This window comes from Colobus angolensis, unplaced genomic scaffold (genome assembly GCF_000951035.1).
Source record: "Colobus angolensis palliatus isolate OR3802 unplaced genomic scaffold, Cang.pa_1.0 Scaffold161, whole genome shotgun sequence".
Taxonomy (NCBI): Eukaryota; Metazoa; Chordata; class Mammalia; order Primates; family Cercopithecidae; genus Colobus; species Colobus angolensis.
In genome coordinates, this window is record NW_012114722.1 from 143,147 (window position 1) to 162,399 (window position 19,253).

Genomic DNA, 19,253 nt, shown 5'->3' on the forward strand with positions numbered 1-19,253 from the left:
GTAACTCTTTGGTGCAGAACCCTGTTCTAGGTGTTTTCAAACATATCTGTCTTTCTTTTGGCCACCAGAGCAGTAATAGAAACATGTGCATTTGCAATATCATTGGAAACAGGAACCCCTAATTTATTGTCCCACAAAAGTTGTTTTACAAGTCCTTCATCTCCCAAGAGGTATGCAGGTAATAAAGCAAGTGAAATCAGCATTTTTTATGCCTGGCATAAATTGTTACTTGTTTTGGGTGAGTAGCCATTTACCAGGCTGTTTTACAATTTGCGGCATCTTGCTCACTGGGTCTTAAACTGCCTTACACAAATCCATTCATTAAACCACTAAATGCTCTTACAAGATCAGTGTAAGTGGTGCTTAGTTTGTCAGATGGGCAAACTAATCTTTAAATGAGTTAACTATTCCAGGGTTTTGGGGAGTTGTTATACCTCTTGCTTTTTATTCTGAGACTACACAACTTATCATGTTCACACTACCAGTCCCTTACATCCTAGTAGCTAATCCTTCACTGTTTTCTTATTTCCATCATTTCTATTTAAAAAAACAAAATCTCTGAGGTTGTTTATAACATTCAGATGCCTATAAAAAAGATGATCAGATTTTTGAAAGGCAGATGCAAAACCAATTAGGAGAAGTAAGGTAGACATCCCTGGCATCCAGGGAGGTAACTGACTGCAACTAAACATTACATTTATGTTGAAGTTTTTCAGAAATCAAGACAAAGCAGTAAGTACATCAAGTGATATAGTTTTCATTATTCATTAAAGGAAGGATGGCCATTTGACAGGAGAACTATTATTTTCTGTTCTTTAATGTTAGAAGAAATTAACCTAATAGTATGTGACTATTGTTTACAGAAGATATAGAAGAGTTCCTTAAATATAAATTTTCTATACCAATACTATAAAAACTGTGGACATAATATTTAATTGTAACTCGGTGAAAACATTACTACACAGAATAATGATCATATTAAACAATAACCATTTATGGAGCATTTATGTATATCTGGTACTTCATGTACAGTGTCTCTTTGAGTCTTCTAAATGGCCTTGTGAAGGGGGTTTTAGCAAACACATTTTACAGATAAAGAAATTGAGATTTAAAGACATTAGATATCAGATCCAGGGTCACACAGATGAAGTGGCAGATTATAGATTATTACCTCTCCTAATGACTCCAAGTTCAGGCTGTTCACTGCAGTCTGCTATAGAAATAAAGAACCTGGAGCAGTTGTTCTCAACTGTGGGGTGATTTGTCAATGTCTCTTTGGAGACATTTTTGGTTTTTTCCCTTAAGTGGGGGTCACTACTGGCATCCAGTAGATAAAGGGCAGGGATGTTGTTAAACACCTTATAATGCACAGGACAGCCACAACAAAGGATTATGCAGCCCCAAATGTCAATATTGCCAAGGCTGGGAAGCCCTGTTCAAAGGGCTGGTTAGTTACATTGCCCCCATACTAGACCCCTCATCATCATATGTTTCAAGCAAGTTTCAACAGCTGCTGAATTCAGAGTTGAATTCTCTGGCTTAAAGTGACAAATTTGTGTTGTGGATTAAGGAAATTTTCAGACACCAGAAAATATACAGGTTTGGAAAGTTAAATATTTGTTATAAAAATGGAGTTACCTGAATATCATCCAGGCAGGTCATTTCCTTCCTCCAGAGGTACATGGATGCTTGTAGGCAGGCACCCACCTCACAAAACAGAGAATAATTTCTAAAAAACAAACTTTAAATCTATTTAAACTGTGGGATTATGACAGTATTTACAGAAAACTCCATAATATGTGTCATAAAGCTAGAAATGGTGAAACACTTTAAATCATGTGTTTCCAATTGGCCATCATGACCATAAAAGACCTGTAAGATAATTTTTTTTTTTTTTTTAAAGAACGGCATCCTGGTAGGTCCATAAGGCTGAGTTAGCTGTGCGACATAAATTGAAGGAGCTGAATGAGCTGGCCTATTGAGTAATTTTAATTTTAGTGCAGTTGATGCTCAGTTATTCTTTCTGAAAATAATTAGCTAACAGGTCAATGCTTCACTCTCTCCTGCTCTTCATTTTCTTATAATTATGGCTTTCCAGTTACTGCCCTCCTGATCTTTACTTTTTATATTCAGGTCAGCAAGCATTCTACATCTAGGTTGGTCATATGTTAAAAATCTGCTGTGATTCTTCTTGACCAAGTGTGGAGAGTGACAATGTATCCATTGTGTCCATGGCATAGCTCTTCATTATATGTACTGAATCTTCTTATCAGTCTCAGAGAGCCAGGCCTGTGAGTGTCCAAGGTTGAGCAGATCAAGTGAGTTTGCAGTGTCATCTCCACAGGGCTCTTTTCTCAGAGGCATAGTAGGTCTACTAGGGTTTGTTCTAATTCACAAACATAACACTCTTCCTTGTTGAGGCAACAACACATTTTCTAAAGTGTGCCTTTGCTGCTTCCTCACCGACTAGGGAATGGATTCACCATCCACTAGGTATTTCAGATGCATAATTTATGGTTCATGGTGTAGCACAGCTGTGGATTCTGTCAGGACATACAAACTATTAGAAATAGCAGATGGGTGCCCTATAGCTGTACCTTATGCATTATTCTCTATTTCATGAGAAATGTTGTGGAGTTCTTGGATTGCATGCTTAGTGCATTGGATGGTAGATTGATTTAATAAATGCAAGAATCATTTTACACATCAACACTTGAGCTGAAAGTTTTCATGTTCTTAGTTTAACTATACTCAGAGTTGTATTAGTGCTCACTTTCTGGTTCTCACTTTTGTCTTACCTTCTATATTAGTTAGGGTTCTGCAGAGAAACAGAACCAATAGGCATATCTAAATCTATAAATATGTAGAAAGAGTTTTATTGTAAGGTATGGGCTCATGTGATTATGGGGGCTGAGGAGTCTCATAATCTGCCATCTGCAAAGTGGAGAACCAGGGAAGATGGGAGTGTAGTTTGAAAGCCTGAGAACCAGAGAGCCAATAGTGTACATTCAAGTCTGGGTCTGAAGTCTTGAGAACCAGGAGCACTGAGGGCGGGAGACGATTAATGTTCCAGCTCAAGCAGTAAGGCAGAGAGCAAACTCAACTTCCTTCTCAATTTTTGTTTTATTCAGTCCTTCAGTGGATTGATGATGCCCACCCACATTGGGGAGAGTTATCTGCTTTACTGAGCCTACCAATTCAAATGCTAATTTCTTCTGGAAACACCTTCATAGACACACCCAGAAATAATGTTTAACCAGGTATCTGGGCATTCCATGGTGCAGTCAAGTTGACTCACAGAATTAAACATCACACTTTCCATGCTCAGCTACTGACTCTCCTCTTTTTCTTTGAATATATTCATCTGTTTTTCTCAGATAAAACTGACCTGGGTTCTCTGGTCCTGATAATCCTTCCTATTTTAGTTGCTCTACTTCAATTTCTGCTACCTTTGCTTTTTACAGTTGGTTAGTAGACATCTTTTAGGAGTCAATATACGTAGTGGTTAAATTTCTAGGCAGGCTCTGGAGCTAGACTACCTGTTTTCAGTCTTAGATCCGCTATACTTTTTACCAGCTGTGTGACCTTGGGTGAGTTATCTCACTTCCATGTACCTCTGTTTTTTTTCCACCTGTAAATGAGAATATTAGCAGCACCTTTCTCTTATACAGTTGTGATGATTTAAACAGTTAATTAATGCCAAACACTTAAAACAGTGCCTCATGAATAGTAATTGCTCAGTAAACACTAGCTATTATTATTTTACTTTGATTTTATAAGAAGAGAAAAAAGACTTCTGAAATGATGACATTCTTTAGAGGCAGTTTTAGAAATGTAGCTTCTTCCACCTTGTCTGTAGTGATGCATTTAAGATAAGTGAATGAAAATGTTAGCTGTATCAGCATCCAATAGTGGGAACCTCTCTGCAATGTTAAGTTTTATTATCTTTAAACACAAATTTCTCTTCGCCTTATTCCTACCCTATTGGCAATCTAGCCACTGTTTGCCTCATTACGGAGCTGACATCATCCTGGCTCAGAAAGATTTTTAAAATCAGATCTGTCACGGTCGTAAATTATCATTCTTTCTTCAACCCAGCAGCTCCACCTTCAAGGACCTAGAGGGCAACAGCCTGAAGGATAGTGGACATGAGGAGAGTGACCAAACTGACAGTGAGCATGATGTCCAGCGGAGCCTGTATTGTGATACTGCTGTCAATGATGTGCTGAACACCAGTGTGACCTCCATGGGATCTCAGATGCCTGACCATGGTAAGGACTGGTTGGATGTAAGTTCCAACAGTCGACTCCAAAGAACCCAAAATGTTTGTAGGCATACTATACTACTTTGCTTAATGAGTGTATTATCAAGGTGTCTACAGAGCTCACACCTTAGCAGCATCTACAGGTTTTTGAGATGTCTTGACACCTAGCCAGATTCTTCTTTGCCCTCCCTAAGTGGATCCTCTAGGTCTGTATAATGTTCAGGCACTTCAGAAGCTTACTACATGTACATATTGCATACATTTTCTTCAATAAAACTACACTAAGCTCATAGGAGATGAACAGATGCCTTCTCTCCAGGAATAAATGCCTCTTTTTGCTTTAGTACATGAATTCAGCTGATCAATTGAATTGCATAGAACGCAGCACTAATGAGACCAAAGGGGTGGGTTTTATTTCCCTATCAGACTGGTTAGCTTTACCCAGAGTGAGACTCTATTCTCTGACTACAGATTGTGTACTATTTACTGAGGATAGAAAGTACTAAACTTCCCATTTTGTCTATGGGGCTGCTATGCCAAATCCCTCCCTCTAGCTTCCACACAAAACCATGCCATTAGTCATAGGGGAGACCAGGGTAAGAGAACGTGGCTGAGTCAATGTAAAATATTCCATCAATGTGAAAGGCACCTCAAAGCGCATGTCAGGAGTAGCATCCTCATGTATGAAAAAGAGTCTATTTCTGTGAACTCAGAACTCAGCCACACATGCTTTATCAATAGGCACTATTTAAAACTTTGCTAGGCAGAAACCAGGGTATAAAAACATTAGCAGAGTTCAGCTAAGGCAGAATGTTTAGATGGACTTGGGCACAAATGTCATTTTCAATATTTTACTGATGCAAACATGCTATGCAAACAGCCTGTCTTTTTCAATTAAGAAATATGAATTCAACTTGGTGGTTAGGCTCAGTGAAGCTTCAGAATGCTTGGCTATGTCTTGAGAAAAAGCTAGACTCAAGCTCAGCTGGAAGCCCTACTGCTAAAAGACTTAAAGATGAGAAAACAAAATATGGTGATTATGTGCTGGTCTTCAGCTGTTTCATTTCACTGTAAACATCATTAAATGCTTTTGTTTTGGTTTTGGAAATAAATCCAAAGGAAAAAAAATGCACTATCTACAAAACAAAATGCTTTTCATGGAAAAAAAATTAGTCACTGTAGATTCTATTAAATTGTCTAATCCATCCCCTCCCCAGCAGACCCAAGTGTCAAAGTCTATTATACAGAGAGGTCACTATGAATTGTGCACTGCTGCCTTTCCTAATTGGTGAGTGGTGACATCTGCAGAGATAATACACTTTCTGGGAAACCTCACTATGACTCAAGATGAAAAAAATTAAACACTTATATAACTGAAACAGAGGCAATTTAATACTCAGAGGATTAGCAGTATGTCACAGGATGCAAACTGATATATATCATTTACTAGTTGTGTGTTTCAAAGAAGTGCTTTTTCATTTATATCAAGAAAGGGTTTTAGTTAGATGCTCTCTAAAATGAAATGACTCCAGGAAAGGAAATAGTCATAATTGATTTTCACTTTATGCGTTGTTAGAACAACATCTGTTTTAATTTTTTGTCACATTTCTCTAGGAAAACAGTATCAGGGAACTGCAGCTAGTTTTTTCTGAGAGAGTGTTTCTTACAAATTGGATGTATTACATATATATGTATTTATGTATGTGTGTGTGTGTATATATATGTGCTATGTAGATTGGATAATAAGAGTATTCTTTTTTGTGAATGCATACCTAAATTTTATTTCAGCTTAGTCATTTGGGTTGAAAGTAGAGACCACCAGTCGCCATATAGGTAGAGTGACCACATAACCCAATTTGCCTTGTATACCTCACTTTACATCTGTGTCCTTGGCATAATCAATAATGAGAATATTCTAAAGGAGATGTGTGGCAATACTCCAAGATTCTCCTACATATAAGATGATGATTTTTACACACACACAAATGCATACGCACACACACACACACTTTTTGCTGGGTCATTTTGGTAACACTTTCACGTTTTGTTTCTTACTATTTGATTTGCATGTGTGTATCTTCATTTTTTCTATTATTCCAGCAGTGGTTAAACCACTTGAACCAACCCTTGAGTGAGTTCTTTTCAACGTGTGTGATTGCCTAAGTTTAGGTACAAAAAGAATTTGGGCCTTGTTTACGCCTCAGTCTCTCCCTTGTGATATCCCACTACTTCTGAAGCTTTCTGTGATCATACTTGTGTGTCCCAAATCAACTTCAGGCTTGCCACACATATTCCATCACCAGTTCACTTGGACTGATGACTGCAACCTCAAAAGAGGAACAATTCCAACAATTAATATTTCATAGCATTTTACTATCTGAAGCCTGCATTTGCATAATAAGTATATCACATTTTATCTTAAGGTACAGTGGTTGAAAGGCAGTCACTGGGTGATCCACCATGCATGCCTGATCTTATAACCATTTTAGTTAGATTTGTCCCAGGGTGACATGGTATTGTTGCTTCAAAGGATTACCAGTTTAGAAAGGTGAGATGGGAAAATAGAATCTGCACTGGACTGAGACCTGTACTGAAAATCTCAAGAATTCCTTGAGGAGAAAAAAACTAGTCCCCAATCCCCTTGGTTCATTGACACTGTGATAGGAATCTTAAACCCAAGTGTTCTGAAATTCTTGGAGTTCCAGAGCAACTATTCTTGAGGTTTGTGTAGGTGTCACTGGAGCAGAGTAAAGAATGTAGTGAATTTGTCAGGCTAACTCTGATCCTGATATTTCTTGTAGTCCTGCCAGAACCACTCCAAAGCTGGGCCAAATGTATCCAAGAAGAGTGTGCCTTACACCTTTGTTTTGGGGAGTTTGGCTCACCTTGTATTTCATGTCTGTAGCTCTCTCTGTGACTTTTCTAATTTGGATATTAGTACTGCATCTTTCCTTGCACATATGTGGACACATGATTGAAGGGGAATCTCAGAATTTTCAAAATAAAGATAATTTTGTGCATCTGTTAATTTTTCCTTTGAGCAGGAATGGGTTGTTCAAAGAGCTGATACTGTGTTGCCTGTGTTTGGGGTAAAGGTATAAACTATATTTGCTCCTCTTTTTAAGAGACACCTGGGCCCTGTGCTTTTCCACACTGCCAAAAGTTTCTATGGGATTTGTCCTTAAGAATTTATTGTAGCAGAAGAATGATCGGTGTGAATGACAAGGGTCCTTTGTGACTCTGAGTAAGGGCCCGAATTCCTTAATTTTCAATAACCCTTCTCTGAGAACATTCCTAGAGGTGGGAACCCAGAATCACTATATTTAATGAAGAAAGGAGAATATTATATTCAACAAAAGAAGGAGAATATCTAGAAGACTTCTTTTTTTTTTTTTTTTGAGACAGAGTCTCACTCTGTCACCCAGGCTGGAGTGCACTTGTGCAGTCTCTACTCACTGCAACTTCTGCCTGCTGGGTTCAAGTGATTCTCCTGCCTCAGCTTCCCGAGTAGCTGGGACTACAGATGTGCATTAATTTCTGGCTAATTTTTGTATTTTTAGTGGAGACGGGGTTTCACCGTGTTGGGCAGGCTGGTCTCGAACTCCTGGCCTCAAGTGATCCACCTGCCTTGGCCTCCCAAAGTGCTGGGATTACAGGCGTGAGCCACTGCGCCTGGCTTAGAAGACTTTTGAACTCAAATGGCAAAAGTCAGGTATTTTAGTCACTAGGAAGTTTGGATTATGTGTTTCTTTTTCAATTTTTAAAAATGTCTAAATTTACTTATTATTTTGTTTATAATTGACATCATAATTTTACATATTGGTGGGGTACAGTGTGATGCTTCAATACATGTATATGTTATATAATAATATAATTATTAAATCAGGGTGGTTAGTATATCCAGCAACCTCAAACATTTATCATTTCTTTGCAGTAATAGCTTTTAAGATCCTCTTTTTTAGCTATCTTAAAATATACACTACATTGTTATAAGCTATAGTCTCCCTACTGTGTATAGACACCAGAAGGATTATGTTTTGATTGTCCAACCAGACACATTTGTGAGCTCAGTGAGGGTGGAAATGAGAGAGAATGACAGGAATTTCTGCTTTCTGGATTACTGTCAATCTTGGTATTTCTCTTGACATGCCTAAGACCAGGTCAGTTGGTTGATGAACTGGCTAAGCTGAATTTCCTGGTTGCCAGCTGACTGAATTACAAATTCATTTGTTATCCAGTGCCCATGAATTAATACGTTTCAGTTTGTCCTTATTATTCAGCTCTTGTTGTTATGGCTTTCCAGAAAAGAAGATGATAGAGAATTCTTTATCCTGTGCTTTCTACTGGTGTATTGTAGAATGGCATTTTTTGGAATGCTGTCTCTTAATAGCTCTGAGTGGCTTGAGACCAAGTAAGTGTTGTCATTGGCAGGTTTTACCACTTGATTTGGTTCTTGAGGCAATTTGGTGCTGAGCTTGGGAGTCAATACTCAAATTTTTAAACTGATGCCTTCTGTCCCTGAGTGAATTATTTGGCTTGAAGGAGTCTGAGTTACCTGGTAAAATTACCACCCTCTGGTGGGGATAAGAATTTTGCCTTTATGCAGTTCCTGCAGAGACTCTCTAAAAAGAGTGATTGACAAGTAGAGTGGTGAGAGATGCCAGAGGCTCATGGGTTTGTTGCATGATTATGGGTATCACAGGGCTTGAATTTCTTCCTATCCAGGTTATCTCTGAGCTGAGTAGTGGGGGCTGGGGGCTGGGGGCTGGGGTCTGGCTCCTCCTTGCTTCTTTGCATAACAATTTTTGATGATGTGGATATCCCATTATTCTTACTTAAATTGTAATCCTGATATGAGATTGGGGTTTATAGGGATCATGCCCTAGACGTGTACACTAGTCCCAAGCTGAGCTATTTTGTTTCAAATTACACTCATTCCCTCTTTCCTTATGATTTTAATTATTGATTATAAATTCACCAGATGAAAAGATGACTCCAATTGCTCTAATATGCACCCTATTTGGAGTTCACTACAACACTGAATTGGTTTCCCTCCATGCTGATTGATACCAAATGGAAGCAACTTACAGAATTTTTTTGTAAGATTTATCTGCTTTTCATATCAAATGCATCCAAGTGCAATATAATGATTGCTTTATTTCTGGAAGTATAGATTCTTCTGTTTTAGTAGACTTGTTTATTTACTAGTTTCATCACTTGAATAGCATTTAACATGTTTGCTGTGTGTAACATGGATTTGAAGAACTTGATCTGTGCCTAATGCAACTGCTGTTACAAATTTGCCGTGAAAATGTTCTGTAGGCTGTCTACTATGCTTATTCTAGTGTCAACCACAGGTGTATTAAGATGTTTACACTTTCAACACTCTACCAACAATGTGTAATTTTGTTTCCTCTAGCCATTTAAAGAAATTATGATTTCATGACTGAACATCCCTTCTTTTATCTTCTTATCTATCCCCCGACTCACCTCTTACCTCACTGAATTTTGAAACACTCATTTCAATTAGTCTCTTGGCAAAATAGGGAGTTCTCAATGGAGACTATTTCGTGTCATTGCAAGGCAGTGTGCTGCTGGGCTCCAGATAGGATAGCATGGGCCAGATGTTCATAGAGTAATTGAAAATTCCATTTTATCAGAATAGCATTTGCTGTCAAAAAGTTTTATCTTTACTTGAACAAAGCGGTTGATTAGATCCCCCTGGACCTGAATTAGCATCTTTGAGGCTAGATACACTGTTTTGCAATTCATGTGGTTATTTCTTTCCCAGTTTTGCTCATATAGAGACTTTTAAAAATGCCTTCATCCTCTTGCAAATATACCTAGTGAAATTTAATTACTTGAACCCAGGAATGTGTACACAGTGTTTCTATATATGTGACTTCCAGCTGCTTTCATCCTGCCGGTATACTAGGCAGGAATAAACCATGAACATACAGATATATTTCACTCATTACTCAGTAGTATTTTTGAATGCCCACTATGTGCCTGGCTCTGGCAATTGAATGTTTCAACTACTGCTGTTATTGACTGTAAAAGTTGTCATCTTTTTGCTTTTGTTAATCTGGGATTTACTGAGGTGACCAAGGCCAGCTCAATGATGAAATGAATAATTCTATTTTAAAAAATTGTAAGAATAGATTTTGGGGTCATTAAAAATCTTGTGAATATTGTACCAGTAAAGCAAGAGAAGCAATATGAAAAGACTATTATAATCAAGATGTTATTTTCAATGGGAATATCATGAAATATTTCTCCTTTGATGTTCTAATTTGGACAATATCACATTGGTAGACATTTTTTTTAATCCACCTGTTGTGAGGTTGAATTTCCTACTCACCTTTGGTTAATGTCATTGTAGGATGCTAAGTTTAATCTCTGACATGTCTGACATGTCTACTTACCTTGCTGGTTTAGAGGCAGTCAGTGGCACTCAATGCCTAGTACCCCTTTTTTTCTGATGCCCAGAAACTTTATCTTTTCTCTCAGTCTCAGCAGTTTTGGGGCAGGTAGGAAGAGAGGTGACAGGTAGAACTTTTTCTTTTTTTTCAAAACCAGTTATCTGCTGTACCACATAATTGGATTTTTTTTCTAAAGCAACATTTACATTCTATTGGAAAAATAATCACTAGAATAAAAAGTTGTTCTTCACTAATGGAAACCTCCCTGTTGTCAGAATTTCTTTGCTAGTATTCTTTTGGCATTGTGCTATTGTGTTATAGCATATCTATTTAACATATTGTGTCATAGCATATTGTGTTTCCTGACACACACACACACACACACACACACACATATATAGGGAAAACACATGCACACACGCACACTACACACACACACACACACACACACATTGGTTATATATATGTTATGCGGTTCCCGCAGAGAGTCTCTAAAAAGGGTGATTGACAAGTAGAGTGGTGAGAGATGCCAGAGGCTCATGGGTTTGTTGCATGATTACGGGTATCACGGGGCTTGAATTTCTTCTTATCCAGGTTATCTCTGAGCTGAGTAGTGGGGGCTAGGGGCTGGGGGCTGGGAGCTGGCTCCTCCTTGCTTCTTTGCATAACCACTTTTGATGATGTGGATATCCCATTATTCTTACTTAAATATGCAATCCTGATATGAGATTGGGGTTTATAGGAATCATGCCCTGGAAGTGTACACTAGACCCACATTCCTGGGTTCAAGTAATTAAACATTTCACTAGATACATTTGCAAGAGGATGAAGACATTTTTAAAAGTCTCTCTATATGAGCAAAACTGGGGAAGAAATAACCACATGAATTTCAAAACAGTGTATCTAGCCTCAAACATTTATCATTTCTTTGTGGTAATAGCTTTTTAGATCCTCTTTTTTAGCTATCTTGAAATATACAATACATTGTTTCTTTCTATATATATATTTATGCTTTTTTTCTTTCTCTCTCTCCACATAGTGTGTGTGCGTGCATGTGTGTTTCCCCGATCTACTTGGAACTTTTAGTTGTCTGATATTCAAAGTTATTTTAATATTTATTATTACTAATAATTATCCGTGGTGGGCTGGGCATGGTGGCTCATGCCTGTAATCCCAGCACTTTGGGATGCTGGGACAGGTGGATCATTTGAGGCCAGGAGTTCAAGACCAGCCTTGCCAACATGGTGAAACCCTGTCTCTGCTAAAAATACAAAAACTAGCTGGGCATGGTGGCACGTGCCTGTAAGTCCAGCTACTTGGGAGGCTGAAGCACAAGAATCACTTCAACCCATGAGGCAGAGGTTGCAGTGAGCGAGATTGTACTACTGCACTCCAGCCTGGGCAACACAGCAAGACTCTGTCTCAAAACAAACAAACAAACAAAACAAAAACAAAAACAAAAACAGAAAACTGCCTGTGGTAAGGAATTCATTACTCATCAAAAAATAAATGCCAAAGCTGTTCTTGATTAGTTGACATTACGAATTTCCATATTTCTAAGCATTTTGAAAACATTAGAGGATGCAGGATATGTAAAGGGAGCCCAATGAACAATTAAGAATTTCATTCTCCAGTAGTTTATGGCCCAATAACAAAAATGGTCCAGTATGGAATAGACTACATAGAATCGGTGAAGAAAATAATTAAGATTTTTTGAGCTGGAAACCAAAATGCATTTAAAAGGACCCTTTGGTGTAATGGGATCTCTTTGGAGGAATAGTGGAAGCCAGGCCCCAACACAGTATGCTAGATAAAATTATGCTCTATTTGGGTGATTTGCTAGGTGAATGTTTTCCAGTTGCTTCATGAAAAATCAACTTCTGTAGGCCATGAAAAGCAGGGACACTGCCAATAGGTTTATAGATGAGAGACAAATCAAGTTGTTTTGTGGGACGGACTTTCTTTCTTTCTCTCTCTCTCTCTCTCCCCCGCAGCTTCCATCCCTCCCTCCCTCCCTCCCTCCCTTCCTTCCTTCCTCCCTTCCTTTCTTTCTCTCTCTCTCTCTCCCTCTCTCTCTTTTTTCCTTTCCCTTCCCTTCCTCTCCGTCTCTTCTTTTCTTTTCTTTTTTTGAGATCGATCTCACTCTGTCACCCAGGCTGGACTGCAGTGGTGCGATCACAGCTCACTGCAGCCTCGACCTCCTGGGCTCAGGCGATCCTCCCACCTCAACCTTCCGAGTAGCTGGGACCATAGGTACATGCTTGGCTAATTTATTTTGGTAGAAACAGGATTTTGCCATGTGTCCCAGGCTGATCTTGAGCACCTCGGCTCAAGCAGTCCTCCTGCTTCAGCCTCCCAAAGTGCTAAGGTTACAGGCATGAGCCACCACTCCCAGCCTAACATTATTTCTGTCCTGTCATAAGATGGTTAAGAGCCATAAACTTTATCAGGATGGGAAATGATAAGTCTAAACATGGATTTTGAATATTTGTAATTTTTTCTGTTTATTTTCCTTTTAATCCTTTTTAATCCTTTTGTTATGAAATAAATGTGGGGAATTAAGTCCATTCATAGCCAGTTTAAGGGACTGGAATCAAGATTTTTTTTTTTTTCTTTGAGACAGAGTTTTGCTCCAGGCTGGAGTACAATGACATGATCTTGGCTCACTGCAACCTCCACCTCCCAGGTTCAAGCTATTCTCCTGCCTCAGCCTCCTGAGTAGCTAGGATTACAGGCCTGTGTCACCATGCCCAGCTAATTTTTGTGCTTTTAGTAGAGATGGGGTTTCATCACATTGGCCAGGCTGGTCTCGAACTCCTGACCTCAGGTGATCCACCTGCCTTGGCCTCTCAAAGTTCTGGGATTACAGATGTGAGCCACCACCCCTGGCCCCATAGTTTTTTTTTTTTTTTTTTAATACTTTAAGTTCTAGGGTACATGTGCACAACATGCAGGTTTGTTACATATGTACACATGTGCCATGTTGGTGTGCTGCACCCATTAACTCGTCATTTACATTAGTTATGTCTCTTACTGCTATCCCTCCCTCCTACCCCCACCCCACAACAGGCCCTGGTGTGTGATGTTCCCCTTCCTGTGTCCGAGTGTTCTCATTGTTCAGTTCCCACCTATGAGTGAGAACATGCGGTGTTTGGTTTTCTGTCCTTGTGATAGTTTGCTGAGAATGATGGTTTCCAGCTTCATCCATGTCCCTACAAAGGACATGAACTCATCCCTTTTTATGGCTGCATAGTATTCCATGGTGTATATGTGCCACATTTTCTTAATCCAGTCTATCATTGATGGACATTTGGGTTGGTTCCAAGTCTTTGCTATTGTGAATAGTGCTGCAGTAAACATACGTGTGCATGTGTCTTTATAGCAGCATGATTTATAATCCTTTGGGTATATACCCAGTAATGGGATGGCTGGGTCAAATGGTATTTCTAGTTCTAGATCCTTGAGGAATCGCCACACTGTCTTCCACAATGGTTGAACTAGTTTACAGTCCCACCAACAGTGCAAAAATGTTCCTATTTCTCCACATCCTCTCCAGCACCTGTTGTCTCCTGACTTTTTAATGATAGCCATTCTAACTGGTGTGAGATGCTATCTCATTGTGGTTTTGATTTGCATTTCTCTGATGCCCTGGCCCCATAGTTTTAAAAGCAATTTCAACAATACCAAAATTATGTGTCATTTATTTATTGTGTGGACAAAATAGTTGTGAGATGGCTTTCCTCTTTTATGATAGATGCTTTTTGTCATCCAGGGTCAGGACTTGCCCAAGGTATTTTTGATCTCTTGTTTTTATCAGATGGCTCAGTGCCCTGTATACTTTGCATCAAGGAAAGCTTAATTGATACATCCACTTTGGAAATGTGGCTTTTTGACAAGAAAGTCTTTTTTCATTTCTCTTTCTGTAAGGCTTATCCCCAGTAAAACTCCAGCCTAGAAAAATCGTTGTGTTACTCCATTCTCACACTGCTATAAAGAAATGACTGAAATTGGGTAATTTATAAAGGAAAGAGGTTTAATTGACTCACTATTCTGCATGGCTGGGGAGGCCTCAGGAAACTTACAGTCATGGCAGAAGGGGAAGCAGGTACCTTCTTCATAAAGTGACAGGAAAGAGAGAGAATGCGGGAATGAGGAAGTGCTGTACTTCAAAACCATCAGCTCCTGTGAGAACTCACTCACCATCATCAGAACAGCACAGCGGAAACCATCCCCATGATCCAATCACCTTCCTCCCTTAACAGGTGGGGATTACAGGTCCCTTCCTCAACACATGGGGATTACAGTTCGAGATGAGATTTGGGTGGGGTCACAGAGCTAAACCATATCAATCATCAAGCACCAAATTAGAAAAGGTTTGAGCTGCCCTTTTTAGGAACATCAGAAAAGTTGCTTTTTAGGGGATCACACACAGGTTCTTCTTCTGGGGATATTTTCAAAGATCTCACATAATCTAGGCTTAGGTCTTAGATGGACTTGTAAAGCTCACAGTGGATAGACAAAACAGACTCTTTTGCAACTGGACAAAATGGAACCCTGTAAACCAATCATTCTGCCATGTAGAGAGAATATAAAGCAGTTCCTCGTAGTTTGTGCTAAAGAGATTATCAATGAAATATCAGTCTCCAGAGTTGTTTTGGAACAAATCCTTTGGGACTGTAAGTGTGTGTGTGCAGGTGTCTATGTGAGAAGGGTGCTGTAGGATTTTAGGTTTTGTGGTAAACACTGGACTTCACTTAAAAATGTGCCATTCAGAGATCTAATGTGTGGTTGAAAGTGTGTGTAGGATGGTGTGTAGAAGAGGTGATTTGAAAGGCAGTGAATCTGGAAGGGACCAAAAGGATTGATCAGAAAATGAACTCTTTGTGACTGAAGTTACTCAAAGTTTTGTTACATTGAGGCGGCCTCATGACAAATACTTTTTTCTTTTGAGGGTCTCTAGTCATCAGAAACAATAGTTGTACTTCATTATCCTTCACGACAGTTTAGACAACAAAAATGCAAGCTATTAAATTTGAAATAACAGACAACCCTGTTTTATCATTAGTTTAGTTCTTTTTAACCTTAGTAATATTAATTTTAATGGCAAATAAGACTCTTTAGTTTACTGCCTTAGTTTAACAGGAAAATATTCAATCTGGCTAAAGAGCTCTAGAATTTTAGAACTCTAAAAGCAAGTTTATCTCCCTCTGTCCCCAGTAAGCTAAGCCTTAGGGTCTTTCTAAAGTTTATGGTCTAGTCCCTAGACTCTAAGTAATGCAGGACTGCAAATGTAATCTGCTTTGAATAAAAATATAACTTATAATGTTGCTTCCTTTTTAAGTAGAAATCTGTAGACACATAGTACTCTAATAATTTGGAGAAACTTGGTACTCTTAGTTCATTGCAGCAAGGCAGCTTCCAAGTCATGAGTTTGCAAATCCAAGTCCAATGCCAGAGATATATTTTCCAGTTTTTGTGGTCGCCTTTCCATCTCTAAGCTCATATATTCTCTCCTTTTCTATCCTTAACTTGCGTAATAATAAATGTTTGACAACTTGCTTTCTTTCCTCCTCTTTCGGCTTCTATAGAGTTTCCAACCTGTGTGAACAATAGAATATTTAGTTCTATTAATACATGGAAAAGAAGGAAAAGAGGAATGATGTATGTTTCAAGATATTTAGGCTGGTCAAACTGTTCCAAGGCATCACCACCTGCTGTTTTTAATCATTAATGAGGCTGTCAGTTGCTCTAATCTGGGAGGTGAACCAAAAGAATTGTTTTGACTTTAATTTAATTTAAAAATCAGCTTATTGAAAAAAAAAATGCTTCCAGCTTGTAAGAGTCAGGTTGCACACTGTTGATAAACCAAAGCAAGTCAAATGTTGACGCTGAACCATCATTCATATGCAAACGTGAACTGTTTTAAATTTGTGGAACTCTTATTATTACCATCACTAGCCAGAAATTTTAGTTCTTTTTTTGTTTGTTTGTTTTAGACAGAGTCTCCCTGTGTTGCCCAGGCTGGAGTGCAATGGCGTGATCTCAGCTCACTGCAACCTCCACCTCCTGGGTTCAAGAGATTCTCCTCCCTCAGCCTCCCAAGTAGCTGGGACTACAGGTGTCCACCACCACGCCCAGCTAATTTTTTTTTGTATTTTTAGTAGGGACAGGGTTTTACTATGTTGGCCAGGCTGATCTCGAGCTCCTGACCTCGTGATCTGCCCACCTCGACCTCCCCAAGTGCTAGAATTACAGGCGTGAGCCACCACGCCCGGTCAAATTTTAGTTCTTTTAATTCAAGTAGCCATTGCATTCCGGAGACATGCTGTGTATAAATATCTGTTCCATTTTTTAGAAGAAAAACAAATGCACCAAAATTTTAAACACTCTGTTAGTGTCAGAACACAAATCTATAGCACAGTCCAGAGTGAAGCCTAAAGTTCAAATTCTTTTGCTTGACTCAGTGCTCATCACACTGTTTGTACATTTTAGAAGTTTAGTGACTATCTGTGAGTACTCTATTAAGTTTGAGTTTTCTTCACTGGATGGTTTTGCTTAGTGACAAAATGAGAATTCGGAAATACAGTGTCTATACACGAGTGGATTTTAACGACCAAGAGCCAGACCTTTGTTTGTGCCAACTGTCAATTTAGAAGGTTTCATTATGCCTCCCTCAGCTTCATCAAACACTTTCAGATTTATAATTGATGTCAACTGAAGTTGAAGTCAAAGAAAACTTTCTTTTCTTGACTGTAGAAAGTATTACCTTATTGTTGGACCCTGGTTAGCTGGAGGGTAGGTGTATCAAATCACACTAGCCTTCTGCTAAAACAGCAAGTGAGCACTTGCTGAATTCAGCTGATAATCAATCTGCAGCTAATGAGTCTGCAAACAGACTGAGCGGCTGGAGCTGGCACCAGGAAACCACCATTCCAACTAACCATCTCTTATTAACCTTTTGGTGTTTCCTTTGTGACGCTAATTAGAGACCCATAAAACTATCTGCTCTAGATCTTCGGTTTAAAATACAATTTTCAAAGAAACACAATTCACTTTAAGGCTCCTGTTTGTATGGCCTTTTCCCTCATGAAGGAAAATGATTGACTTGCCATTTAAGTAAAGTTTGGATAATTAATCTGTAATGTTTTGGTAATTAAAATGCCAGGAAAAGTTGGTTCTGTAGTTGGTATAATTTATAATACTCTCCAGATTCCAGTGGTACTGAAGTAGGCGGCAGATGTTTCTACCACCGTTATGTTTCCACTGTCTGAAAGTACCCATTCCCACGCTGTAGCCCTGTCTGCCAGACTGCCTGTCTGCCTCCTCCTTTGGTGTGAATTTGTTTTGATTGCCTGAGGGGGTTAGATGTGTGCTTTGCTTCCTTTCTGGGGGATGATGAGCCAAGGAATGAGCTTTGTACTCTTGGGAGAAGGAAAAGTCTTCTAAGTTGACATGCTGTTTAGCTCCAAATAAGTTATCAAATGGGCCCACTCAACATTCGAATTTTTATATTTGCATGATGAAGATGGAGGAGCAGCATGCCTTCCTTCTCTAGTCCCCCATCTCATTTCCTCTTTAATATTTTTTACACCCAGAACAAGAGATAAGTGTTCTAAGCATGTTGGACCCATGTGTTCATCCTGTGCTTTTGTTTACCTGTCTACAGCACCTTTCAGTGCCTCATTTCTCTCATTTGTTTAAAATAAAAATTACCTAGCACAGATGACTTACATGATCCTAGGGGACAGAATCTCTAGATGAGGAATTGGCTGTCTATTAAGTAAGTGAGATCTGCAAAGCTGGACATTGTTTTATTTGATTTAGCAAAGAGGTACTTCTTCCATAAGCCAAATATTAGTCATTTAGGATCCTTTAGAAATTAAAATTTTCATACCAGAAGTGCAGGCACAGAATCCAATATTCTTCTTGCAGCGTTATCTGGGGCCCCTTTGGTATCTTAAGCTTTCACTGTCATCAATATGGAATGTTTAAAGTCTTAAAAAGTCCCTGAAATGATTGTGATATGGAACTCATGTTATAATATATCGTTTATCCCTTACAGCAACACTGAAAGGGAGAGACAAGCATAGAATTCCAAATAGTCAACAGAGGAATGACAGCCATCTATACTGAGGATCAAAATCAGAATCTTGGCTAATGGGGAAAGGTTCAGAAAAATTAGAAAGAGGTGATAAGAGAGAATGAAATAAGATAAAAATATCTGTGGTTGAAACTGAGATTGGCAGGGACATAAGGGCTATAATCCAGGTTTCCTTTTACATGTACTATCTAGCTAATCCTCATTGATAAACCTAATAATTCTAATTCTCATTGGAATCTTCCAGACAGATAGTGTCCAATCAATTCAGGCTCCAACTAATATGAGCCAGTCCTAATGAATCAGTACAATTATTTTCACTCTACTCCATTATATTCAAGATTGACATCATTAGTCTGCCTGTAAATACAAAGTCAGGCAGAACATCATAGTGGCTAAGAGTACAGACTTTGAAATAAGACAGATTTAAGTTTCATGCTTATCTTTGCCACTTAATAGCTATTGACCG

At 38.8% G+C, this 19,253-nt stretch overlaps 1 protein-coding gene across 3 annotated transcripts in view; it reads left to right on the forward strand.

Annotated features, from left to right (window-relative positions):
* Positions 1 to 19,253, forward strand: part of PCDH19 (protocadherin 19) — a 112,437-nt gene that overhangs the window by 61,834 nt on the left and 31,350 nt on the right. For 2 of the 3 annotated variants that reach the window (XM_011937264.1, XM_011937265.1), the window contains one exon: positions 4,099 to 4,271. In XM_011937264.1, coding sequence (XP_011792654.1) covers positions 4,099 to 4,271 — 173 coding nt within the window. The remainder of the gene's footprint in view (positions 1 to 4,098; positions 4,272 to 19,253) is intronic. The other variant, XM_011937266.1, reaches the window with a different exon arrangement.